The sequence below is a fragment of the Ursus americanus genome, chromosome 2 (genome assembly GCF_024610735.1).
Source record: "Ursus americanus isolate L20-20 chromosome 2, mUrsAme1.1.p, whole genome shotgun sequence".
In the NCBI taxonomy this organism is placed as follows: Eukaryota; Metazoa; Chordata; class Mammalia; order Carnivora; family Ursidae; genus Ursus; species Ursus americanus.
The window spans coordinates 33,534,226-33,546,579 of NC_142128.1; the positions used below are offsets into that span (position 1 = coordinate 33,534,226).

Genomic DNA, 12,354 nt, shown 5'->3' on the forward strand with positions numbered 1-12,354 from the left:
TCCTACCATGCACAGGACAGCCCCCAAAGTCAATAGTGTTGAGGTTGAGAAACTTTGCTCTAGACTGGAGGCCCCTTGTGGGCAGTAACTGTGTTGTAGTCACCTTGATATCCCAAGGTCACAAGACTACCTGACCCACAGGAGCTGAGCATATGTTTACATGCAAGAGGAAATGGCAACATAAACATACATTTACGTATATAAGGAGCTCTTAAAACTCAACCATAAGGAGAGCTGGGTGGCTCAGTCAGTTGAGCGTCCGACTCTTGATTTCGGCTCAGGTCACGATCTTGGGGTTGTGGGATCGAGCTCACATAGGGCTCGGCGCTGAAGGCCGAGGCTACTTGGGATTCTCTCCTTCTCCCTCTGCCCCGACTTGTGCTCTCCCTCTCTCTAAATAAATAAATAGAATATTAAAAAAAAACCTCAACCACAAAAAGTCAACCCAACTCAAAAATGAATAAGGGACTTAAACAGATGTTTCTCCAAAGAAAATATATAAAAAGCCAACAAGCACATGAGAAGACGCTCAACATCACTAGTCACTAGGGAACTGCAAATCAAAACCACAATGAGATACCACTTCACACCTGCTGGAATGGCGGTAATAGTAATAATAATGATAATTGGAAAATAACAAGCATTGGTAAGGATGTGGAAAAATTGGAACCTTGGCATGCTGCTGGTGGGAATGTAAAATGGTGTCGTTTGGCAGTTCCTCAAAAGGTTAAACAAAGAATTACCATGTGACTGATCACGTGACCTAGTGGTTCACGCCTGGGCATATAGTCAAAAAAATGGAAACTAAAATTGTCTTTAAACCAAAACTTGCACATATGTGTTCATAGCAGCAGAGAAGACCAGGTGTTGGAACACAGTTTTGGTTAATCCTCTCATACCCTGCTCAGTAATGAGCAGGTCCTATTACTGCCCCTCTTCCCACTACTTTTCTTTTTGCTTTCCACTATTAACCCCTTGCCAAAGACGGGGAAATGAGATGCTGAGAGGTATAGTGGTCATGGCATGAGGCCATCATGCTGGTAGGAGCCCAATTCAGCTGTAGGCACTCTGCCCTAGAGCCCACTGGAATTCTTTTTTTTTTTTTTTTTAAGATTTTCTTTATTTATTTGACAGAGAGAGAGAGACAGCCAGCGAGAGAGGAACACAAGCGGGGAGAGTGGGAGAGGAAGAAGCAGGCTCCCAGCCGAGCAGGAAGCGCGATGTGGGGCTCCATCCCAGGACCCTGGGATCACACCCTGAGCCGAAGGCAGACGCCCAATGACTGAGCCACACAGGCACCCCAGACCCCACTAGAATTCTTTTTTTTTTTTTAAAGATTTTATTTATTTATTTGACAGAGAGAGAGACAGCCAGCAAGAGAGGGAACACAAGCAGGGGGAGTGGGAGAGGAAGAAGCAGGCTCATAGCAAAAGAGCCTGATGTGGGGCTCGATCCCAGATCGCCGGGATCACGCCCTGAGCCAAAGGCAGACGCTTAACCGCTGTGCCACCCAGGCGCCCCCCCACTAGAATTCTTAAGGAGTTCCCTAAGGCCAGGGCAGAAGTTCAGCCCGGGATGGGGAAGCCTCAGGATTCCTCTCTCATGGCTCCCAAACTCTCAGGAAGGGCAGAGGCCTGAGTTTCAGCCACTGGGACTGCTGGCATGAGCACTTCATGTCCCCAGAGAGAGGGACGGGTCCAGGCGGGAGTGTGTGGTCCTCAGACCTCGCCTGTGCCTGGCACGCTGACACTGGGGACAGCGGCAGGCTCCTCCCGTGGGCTGGAATCCCACGGTCGTACCTCTTGGCAAGTGACTCAGAGCTAAGTCTGTCAACCTCTGTGTGCTGTGCTTTGCTCATTTGTAATGCACAGGAAGCTGGCTAGAGGATTCCTCCTCCTCTTCTTCCCCCATGAATATATTCTTATACATACATAGGTCTCTTTCATGCCCCTTGCTTGCTTGACTAATCATTCTCATATGCATTCACATATATATTTTTTTATATAATGTGTATATTAATTCTGCAACTTTATTGTTTTTACTAAATGTCTTGGGGAACTTTCCAGGTGAGGAATGTACATCTCCCTCATCTTTCTAAAAAGACTGCTCATTTCCCTGTGAACGCACTGTGATGGAGCCCCTCCCCGTGCTGGTGCTGCAAAGTTCTGCAGCAGACATGCCTGTGTTCGCAGAGCTGCATGCATGAGTGAGCACTGCTGCAGGAGAGTCCTAGAGGTGGGAGGGCGGTGTGAGCTCTGCAAGAGAGAGCTAGATGACCTTCTGAAGACGGCTCCAGAACCAGGTTATTTCTGAAACTGTTGCTGGCACGAAAGTTTCTTTGACCTCTAGCGGGGAAGGGGTAATGCCTTTAGGCAAGCCATTTAACCTCTGTGAGCCTTAGTTTGCTCATCTCTAAAACGGGAAGCCCAGATCAATGAACATGAAGGCACTCTAGAGGTGGCAAAGTCCTGTTTTATGTGAAGGATTGAGATCATTGTAAATGCTGAGAGGCTCAGCGGCTGGACACCACCCCCTCCATCATGCAGAAGGCAGAGCAAGGAGCCCGAGGAAGGAGGATGCTGTGCTATGTGAAGCATCAAGGACGCGCAAGACATCTGCGTTAGGCCAAAAGTTCTCAGTGGGAGGGGTGGGCGTCATTCTGCCCCCAGGGGATGTCTGCCAATGCTTAGAGACAGTTTAGTTGGCATAACTAGAGAGGCTTGTACTGGCATCTACTAAGGAGAGGGGCCAGAACAGAGCTCAACACCCTCAGTGCACAGGACGGCCCCCGAGACAGAGAATTATTCCACCCCCAATGTCAACACTGCCGAGGATAAGAAGGCCTGTTCTGCGGCTGTCTCTTATCTGATGCCTACCCCCCATTCAAAGATGAGGGAAGTGAGCCTCAGAGAGGGAATGATCTGCCCAAGGCTCCCCGACCCGTCGACTCTTGGGCTCCATCTGACTTTATGGTTTGCGGTCCGACAAGCACAGGGTTTTATGACTTTGCACTTGAAATCACAACCACTGCTTCCACCCACTTGTTGTAGTAACTACGCACTTTACAAGGATTAACTCGTTTTATGTGGATAAGGTTAATAATCTCCTTGAGATCACACACCAAGTAGCAGATCTGGGCTCTAAACCCAGATAAGAAGGGTCCAGGGACCGATCTCTTGACCTCTCTGCACTTCAGTTCCCCCTCATGCTCTGAACTTTTCACCTTGGCACCCTGGACTTGGCTCCCTGCTCTAAATTGGAGCATGACAGCCAACACTTTAGCTGGAGGCAGGGGGAGCCCCCGCCTCAAGACGCTCCCATCTGCAGGGATCTGGTCGCTGTTGCCCAGCTGGGTGGTTCTGGAACGTGGCGGCCAGTTTCAGCTCTGGCCCCATTCAGTGCCTCAGGAACAGAAGCCATGCTCTGAGCAGGGACAGGAGGGAAGGGGCCCGTCCAAAGTTCCTGGAGCAAACCCAGCTATGCAACTGAGGCTCCTGCAGCGATCTCGGGGACCAGCACATTACAAACCATCTCGTTCGCCGTCCTGGGTCGATTTGGCTTTTGGCAAGTGTCAGTTTGGTGGTGAGCTCAGCAAAATCTCCCATGGGGTGAGCAGTTAAGTGCAGACTCTCAGGAGTGGATTCTACAAGGTGGCCTGTCTCAGGGGGTGCTGTGTTTCAGCTCTGCCCCTTCCTAGCTGCGTGACATTCTCAGAGCCTCTGCACCTCCCCTGACAAGTGGAGAGGTCAGTCCGAGCAGTTCCAGCTGTAAATGTGAGGACTGGAGCTCCTGTCCCGGACGCCAGCACCCCACAATCCCTGGAGAGACTGTGACCAGCTTTGCTACCCACAGACTGGATGACCTTGAGCAAGTGTCTTCCCCTCTTTGCGCCTATGTTTGCTCAACTGTCAAATGAAGGGGCAGGGTCTTTAATCTAGAAGACCTCTAGAAGCCCTTTAATCTAGAAACCTAGAACTCCAGACTTACCTCTCCCCGGGGCTGACCTCTTCGGGCATCCAGGACACACATTCCTCCATACCCCATATCCCGGGTGCAGCTCTAAAGAGCAAGGCAAACCTCCCTGCCTTTCTCTTTCCTGTCCTTCACCCTTGCCTGCTGGGGAAGAGCTGTTCCCAGCCCCCCTCAAGTCATTAACATCCTGACCCTTAGCCCAGCAAAGCTAACACTGTCTCCAGCCCAACAGATGGTTCCTGCAACATCTACCTTCTTTGGCCAAGTGCCCAGGGAATTCCACTGAGCAGTGCCCACTGGAGCTGGGGGGTAAGGGGGCAGCCCCAGGGAGCAAGCTGGGCCCCCCCTCTCTGCGTCTGACAGTCCCTTTGCCAGGGGAGAGGTTGGACTGCCTCCGGGAAGAATATCCTGAACACCAGCCCTTTGTGTGGGGGATGGGGGGGGGGTCCCTGGTGGTCCTGCTGCCTCAGAGGCCATCTCTGCTGTCAGAGTTCAGAGGACAGTATAAGGGTCCTTCCCTAGGCTCAGGATCCTGGCTTTAAGGGCTTCATTCTTATTAAACCTCCTCTGGTCTGATCTCTGGCCATGGTGGGAGAGGAAAGGTGGGATGGAATTAGGTGGACCAGTAAGGTGTGGGAGTAGAGTCGGGAAGGATGGGATTTGGGAGAGGCGGGGAGAGTGGGTGAAGGGTGTTAGTGAGAGGCTGTTGGCTTGAAAGGGTTGGAGAGAGGTGGAGTGAGGTGGGTGACTTGGTTCAGATGGGTGGCCAGACCCTTGTCCTATCACTGAGTATGAAAGCTCCATAATGTGGTGGTGTCTGAGGCAACCATGTCTCTGTAAGGGGTGGAAAGGGGGTCTTGGGTGGGGTGGGGAGGGGAAGGGAATCATTCATATCTGAAGGCAAATCCCAGAGTCCAGTTGCTGAGGTGGGGTAGGCAGGGAGGTCCCTATTGGGTTTGAGGGGGACATGCTGAGTCTCTGCCCTGAGATTTCCCTGTCTTAAGGAGGGGCTTATTTCCTAGGATATCTGGGAGATCTCATTTTCCTTGGAGGGAGGATACTGTTATCTATGACCTATCTAAGACCCTCATCACTCTGAAGTGAGGGTGGGAGAAGAGATCCAAACTTAGTTTCTCAGGAAGGCCGGGAGGTGCATTGGTCTCTGAAGAGATCCGGGGGGCCCTAGATACGTGCGGAGGTTGGACCACACTTTGGGAGGGTACATTCCATTTCAAGGGATAAATTAGGGAGGGGAATCCTATCTCTAGGGCCTGGGGCTAGGAGGAAGAGCCCATTTCTGATGGGAAAAAGAGGGTATTTTGCTCTCTGGGAGGTGAGAGACCCTCTCTTTTTGGGGGAGGGGACCCGCGTCTCGAGAGGATGAGGGCCCCGATTCTGGGGGAAGACGCCCCGTTTTTTGCTCCCTGGGTGCATGGCCAAAGGACTCCATCTCGCGTGGACGGGCCCGCCCCCACGCGACCCGGCGCCGGGCCCTTACCTCCAGGCCCGGGCTCCGGTCTGCGGACTCCGATCTGCCGGGCTCCGACTTGAGGTTCCTGCGCTCTGAGCTCCGGGTGCGTCCAGTCTCTGCCCCACTTCCCCCAGCGACTCGCGGGGTTTCCTGGCTCCGCCGAGCTGCGCTGGCCAATCAGCGCTGCCAACCCCGGCCCTCGCTCGCGCCGCAGCCAATGAGTGTGCCCGCCACGGGCCACCGCCCCCGGGGGGGAGGGGGAAGGCAGGGCGGGGGCAAAGTCCGGCCTCCGGGGGCGGCGGAGCCGGGGGCCTGGAAGAGGGACCGCGAGGGCCGGGAGCGAGGGTTGGGGCTATGGAGTAGGAGGCTGAGGACCCTCGTCAGGACGGAGGGGAACCTATCTGATGGGGGGTGGAGAGCGCGTCTCTAAAAGGGGGCGTCTCTATAGGTTGGTTTCGCCAGACCTTAATTACCTCCTGTCCTTTTTCCTGGGTCCTGGGGGCTGCGGGTGAGTGTAGCTGCCCCGCCTGCACCCGGCGCCCTGGCTCCGGAACCCTAGATGTGCAGTCGGAGTCCGTATGATGCTCTGCCTCTCTCCGCCCCCTGGGGCGGGCGTTCAGGGCCCTCTCGCTCAACCCTCCCAGCTGCCATTCACTTAACACCTCCTGCCCCACCAGCTCCGCAAGAGAAATGGCTTGTGCACCCTAGAGGCAATGCAAAGAGCACTGGACATAGATCCGTCTGCATGATGTAGGGCAGATCACTGCACCTATCCTCACTGCACTACACCCAATCCTCAGTTTCCTTAACAGCAAATGAAGACAATAGTGATAGTATCTCCTTCATGGGTGTAAATGAGGTTGTAGATGTGAAGATGATTTAATAAAAATTAAAATGCAGTATGAATGCTAGTTGATATTAAAGGGTGAATGACTCTTAGCCCAGTAGCTTTCTACAGGTATTTGAAAGGAGGATGTATTCATTCAGTGGTAGAGTAAAAGACACAGAAATGGCCCATCAGAACAACATGTGATCACCAAGAGCTCATAATGAATGGAAATCCCAGACCCTAAAAGGCCACGAAAGAACACAGCTTGGTTTTCCCTATTCATCCTAATCAATCATTATTTCTTCAGTCTGCTGGTATCTTGCAGGAACCTGAGATCCCTCCTTCCTGCTTTCCAGGAATCCAGGTTGCCCTATCTCTGGTTAGGCAAGGACTGTCTTCCTAGAAATTAAGGAATTAAGACAAATAAAGAACAAACAAATAAGCAAATAAAAAAAACCACCCCCAAAAAACTACCTGCCCTCTAGTGTGGTCTATGATGATAGAGACCAAAAAGAAACAATAAATAAGAATCATTCAAAGGAAAAGACAGAAAATATAACGGATCTAAGGTTCTACTGAAATTGAGAGAGCTTTGCCAAATCTTTTTTGGTATGTTAATCCTGCCACCTTGTTTGCAGAACTTCATGAGGCCTGGGTTATAAATCAAGCAATTTTTCCTTAAAATCTAAGCCATGCAGATAATCCTCTTTACTGCCCAAAACCCGCCCAAAGACATAAATGGTCAATAAACATAGGAGGAAATAAAGTTTGTCAAAGAAAGGCAGGTTAAAGAGACGGAAAAGTTTCATCTACCAAAAATGGCCTAATTTTTATTATTATAACTACTATTACTTGTGGGGGTTTCAAGGAAGTGGACAATTCTATGAATTGCTGATGGGAGTACAATGATTAGAGCCTTCCTGGAGAGAAACTGGATATTCCTATTAAAAACATTTTCCGGAACAACGAATGGTGCAAAGGTTTAGTAATAAAGTGGTTTAGTGTCATTTTATTTACTGTAGCAAAAAACTGGAAACATACGTACAACCAGAGAGACCCTAAAGGGAAGTCTGTTGAATACTGAATGGTATGAAAATGTCATCTCAAAATACTAAGTGAACAAAGATATTCACCAAAAAAGTTTATCTGGTATTGTCCTGTATTTGTTAAATTTATATAAATAGACCTGGATAGATCAGTGCTGTCCAACGGAACTTTCTGTGATGGCAGAAATGTTCCGTATCAGTGCTGTCCAAGATGGTAGCCACTGGCCATACACAGGTCTTGAAGATTTCAAATGTGCTAGTCAACTGAGAGACAGAAATTTAAATTTTATCTAATTTTTGGTTCAGGTCAAAACGTCCTATGTAGCTAGTGGCTATCACATTGGACAGCACCAATACAGATCGAGAGAGACAGAAAAAAATGAATGCTCATTAGTATAGTTATAGCTGTATGTTAAAATTATAGGTGATTCTAATTTTACTTTATTTACATATCACTAACTTCTAATTTTCTATAACAAATATATATTGCTCCTATACCAAGAAAAAAATATTTAAAATGAAAAAAAAAAAGCAAAAGTTTAAGCCAAATGCATCCCACCATCGGTTTTATATGACCTGCAATCTATGATATAAAGTGGGTTTTATATTTTAAATGGTAGAAAAAAAATTATATTTTCTTTCACATGACAATGACAACAAAATTCAAATCTCACTGTGCATAAATAAAGTTTTATTGGCACACAGCGATACCCCCTCACCTATGCATTGTCTGTGGCCGTCTTTGTGCTACCATGGCAGAGCTGAGTAATTGTGGCAGAGACTGTACAGCTTGCAAAGTCAAAAATATTTACCACTGGGGCCTTTTTAGAAGAAGTTTTCCAAGCCCTGGTCCAAGATGATCAGGGGAAACAAACATGCACAGAACCCACTGGGGGTTAGGCCCTGGTACTGGGTATTCAGGAGGAGCTGCGTTGTTTCTGGTTAAGAAGGGGTGCGAGAGGGATATTAACAGCCAGGTGCTTTGCAAGCTGATTCTCAAGTAGCTTCATTGTGACACTTGTGAAGAAAACCGTCAGCACGCTGGCAAGGCCTTTCTCACATTAGCTCCCCTTGCATTTTTCATAGTCTCACGGTTCTCCTATGGGGCTGTTTGGGGCCGCAGGTGTCTTGCAGGGGATGCCGAGAATGTTTTCCAGGGGCTGGCTGCAACCCAGGATGGAGCTCCTTCCAGAAAAGCATCTCTGAGAAGGGAAATGAGTGCAATGGAGCATGAAGCTCTCAGGGCGCCAGCTGTCTGAGCAGGAAAGGCCCTTAGAGATCGGCCACCCATTGTACAGAGGAGGAAACTGAGGTCCAGAGAGGGGGATGAATTTGCCTGGAGCCAGACTAGAATGTGTGTGCTGTATTTCTTAGATCTGTGCTTTCCAAACTCCCTGCTCATGAAATAGTACAGTGATATCATGGAAGGCATTTGGGTATGAGGGAAGGGGGACTGGCCGGGGACTTGGTAGTGAATTCCAGATCCACCTCCCAATGGTCGTGTGACATTGGACAAGTCACTTACCCCTCTCAGTCTCTGTGTTCTCATTTGTGAACTGAACAATTAACGTGTCTACCACACATCCACGTGTAAAAGAATGAAGCTGGGCCCTTACCTCACACTGTATACAAAAATTAACTCATAATGGATCAAAGACCTAAATATAAAACCTAAAACCATAAAACTCTTAGAAGGAAACACAGAGGTAAATCTTCATGACTTAGGATTTGGGAATAGCTTCTTAAATATAACACCAAAGCAGATAAATTGGAATTCACCAAAATCAAAAGCTCATTTGCACATCAAAGGACATCATCAAGAGAGTGAGAAGACAATCCACAGAATGGGAGAAAACATTTGCAGATCATGTGTCAGAAAAGAGTCTAGGACCCAGAATATATAAAGAATTCTTACACCTCAACAACCAAAAGACAAACAACCCGATTCAAAAATGGGCAAAGAACTTGAATGGACCTTTCTGCAAGGAAGACATACAGATGGCCAAGAAGCATATAAAAAGATGCTCATCATCATCGGTCATTAGGGAAATGCCGATCAAAACCCCCCAAGACACCACCTCACACTCCCTGGGGCAGCCGTCATAACACATGGAAAATAGTAAGTGTCGACAAGGATGTGGAGACGTTGGAACCCTCACACCCTGCTGGTGGGAATGTAAAAATCGGTCACTGTGGGAAACAGTCTGGCAGTTCCTCAAGAAGTTAAACATGAGTCACACCATATGACCCAGCAATTACACTCCTAGGTAGATATCTAAAAAAACTGAAAGCAGCTGTTCAAAACAAAAACTTGTATATGAATGCTCATAGCAGCACTACTTACGGTGGCCCCAAAGTGGAAACAAGCCAAATATCCGTCAGTGGACAAATGGATGGACACATTGCGGTACGTCCGTTCGGTGGAGTATTATTCAGTCATATGCAGGAATGGAGCACTGGCACATGAACCCTGAAAACAAAAGACCATATACTGTGTGGGTCTAGAATAGGTAAATCCATGGAGCCAGAAAGTAGATTAGTGGTTGCCAGGGGCTGGGGGTGGAAGACATGGGGGAGTAGTAGTAGAAATGGGGTTTCCATTTGGGTTGATGACAACATTCTGGAACTAGACAGGGGTGATGGCTGTACAACACAGTGAATGTGTTTAATGCCACTGAACTCTTCACTTTAAAATGGTAAATGTTGGGGCTCCTGGGTGGCTCAGTCGGTTGAGTGCCTGACTCCTGATTCCAGCTTGGATTATGATCTCTGGGTCGTGATACAGCTCTGTGTTCAGGGGGAGTCTGCTTCTCTCTTTCTCTCTCTTGTTTTCCCTCTTCCTCTGCCCCTCCCTCTGCTCACACTTTCTCTCTCAAATAATTAAATCTTAAAAAAATAAAACGGTAAACACTGTGTTATGTGTATTTTTCTAGGACAAGGAAAACATGTCTAGCACAGTAAGTCACTGTTTGGGGTAAATGCCAGGAGTTCATCCTTGGCCCCTGGTGGATGTCCACACATTGGCAGCTGTTATTATTACCAGCTTCCCCAAGTGCCCTGCCCGATAGTGTGAGGTTGCCCAGAGTTCACACATTCACTTGTTCAGTAATTCATCTGTTCATTCGTTCAGCCAGTCAACAAATAAGCAGTTAGCATCTACTCTGTGCCTGGTGCTGAGCTGTTCTAGGTGTTGGGGATTTGAGGTCCCACCTCCATGGAGTTTCAAGACAAGAGTATAAGAAAGGCAAACGTGAACTAAGGAAACTAATTTCTGATAAGTGCTTTGGGGGAAATGAAAAGTAGCATGACGTGCCCAGAGTCAGAGCAAGTACATCAGCCATGATGGGGGTCGCCTGGAAGGATGTGACATCTGCACGGAGGCCAAAATGCTCAGAGGGAGCCGGGGTGAGGTTTTCCATGCTTTTGTCCCTTGTGCTGGGCTCCTCGAAGACCCAGGAGCCACCTCTGGCTCTCCTGACCTGCATGACCCCATAAGGTGGGGGTGCCATGCCCAGCTGCTGGCTCTGACATGTCACAGATGTGTCATACCCCTCCTCTACTGTCATTACAATGACTGGGTCCCTCCAAGTTGCCAGCCCCGAAGAAACACAACGGTGCAGTTCTCCTTCTAGCTCGGGACACACTGAAAGGACAGGGGAAATGTGTTGTCCCCTAGTGCCACTCCCATGCCGTGGAGGGCTTCCCAGACACAGTAAACTGTTCCCTAACACGAACAGTTATCCTGCTCAAAACGTCGTGAGTGCTGAGGTGGAGAAACTCTGTGTTAAATAACACGTATGTACTTTCAATAATACGGAAGGCGCTCGATACATTCTAGGTCCCTTCCTCCTGTGGCTGGAGACGCATTCATATTCACTCCAGTTCTTCTTGCCAGTACATGTGAGGGCATTTCGGGGGGTCAGATGAAGGGGTGTGGCTCCCCTACTCATCTCCATTGCTGGAGAACTTAGCTAAGTATTTATGTCTTATCTGAGATCTCTGAGGACCTTGTTGGCATGTCTGAGATCTAGGGTATTTCTGAGATCTCTGAGGACAGTACTTGGCAAGCAGGAGGGGCTCTATTAATACTGATACATTTCACTGTGTGCAAAGGACAATATCAAGCAGGATGCTTGAGGGAGAGTGCTGACTCCTCGCATCTCTCCCTGGGGGAGCTCTTGGCCCCAAGGAGCTGTCCATCAGCTCTGTGCTGAAATTTCACCAAACAGATCAAACTCTTCCCCCAGGGCCAGCGAATCCCAAGTCCTTACTAACCCCTGCTCCGCCCCCCCCATTCTTCCCTCTCCCCCTTACAGACAACAGAAGATGAAAACCAGGGCACAGAGTGGTAGAGGGGTTATATCCTCAAACTCTGGAGATCTGGCTGGGACAATGAGGAATTCTGGAAGATGAGGATGATGATAATAATGCCTGTGTGACTGGGCCTGCACTTGTGTGAAAGCGTGTGCGGCAGAGTGGAGGGCTTGCAGGAGTCCTCCACCAATGCTGGTGATTACCATGACCATTTTCAAAATCATCACTCTCATCATCTGGGTTCCTCCAGAAGCAGACCCTGAGACAGGACCTGAGTGCTTTATTGGGGAAGGGATCCAGGAGACACCAATAGGGGTGGGGTAGTGTAATAATATGCTCACAGTGGGCAGCCAGGCTGGCATCCTGCTGGGGAGTGCAGGGAGCTCGCTTCACAGTTACCCTACGGAGGGGCAAGACAGCCGGGGCAGACAGACACCAGCAAGTACCAACCATTGGTCAAGGACTGCCGGCCCAGGGTGTCGACTCCCCAGTGCTTCATCTTGTCGTTTTTGGGTTGGGCAGGCTGAGGTGGCCATACAGAGCCCTTGGGCTGAGTCTCAGGCAGTAACAATTCGAAGGCAGGTGAGCACTGGGCAGGACATCGGTGGTGGCTGCCTCCCCCCCCCCCCCAACATCAATGGCTAAGGTCTTTTCTTACTTTTTTTTTTCCTTTAAAATGACTTCAGAGCAGTTTTAGGTTCACAGCAAAATTAAGGAAAAAG

The 12,354-nt window shown here is 49.0% G+C and overlaps 2 protein-coding genes across 2 annotated transcripts in view; both read right to left on the minus strand.

Annotated features, from left to right (window-relative positions):
- ABAT (4-aminobutyrate aminotransferase) overlaps positions 1-5,621 on the minus strand; it is an 80,828-nt gene extending 75,207 nt beyond the window's left edge. Inside the window, exon 1 of the mRNA XM_045784520.2 lies at positions 5,471-5,621. The gene's annotated coding sequence lies outside the window, so the exon portion shown is untranslated. The remainder of the gene's footprint in view (positions 1-5,470) is intronic.
- A 4,058-nt stretch (positions 5,622-9,679) lies between these two features.
- METTL22 (methyltransferase 22, Kin17 lysine) overlaps positions 9,680-12,354 on the minus strand; it is a 28,426-nt gene continuing 25,751 nt past the window's right edge. The window contains exon 11 of the mRNA XM_045784346.2: positions 9,680-9,788. Coding sequence (XP_045640302.2) covers positions 9,747-9,788 — 42 coding nt within the window. The 3' untranslated portion in view covers positions 9,680-9,746. The remainder of the gene's footprint in view (positions 9,789-12,354) is intronic.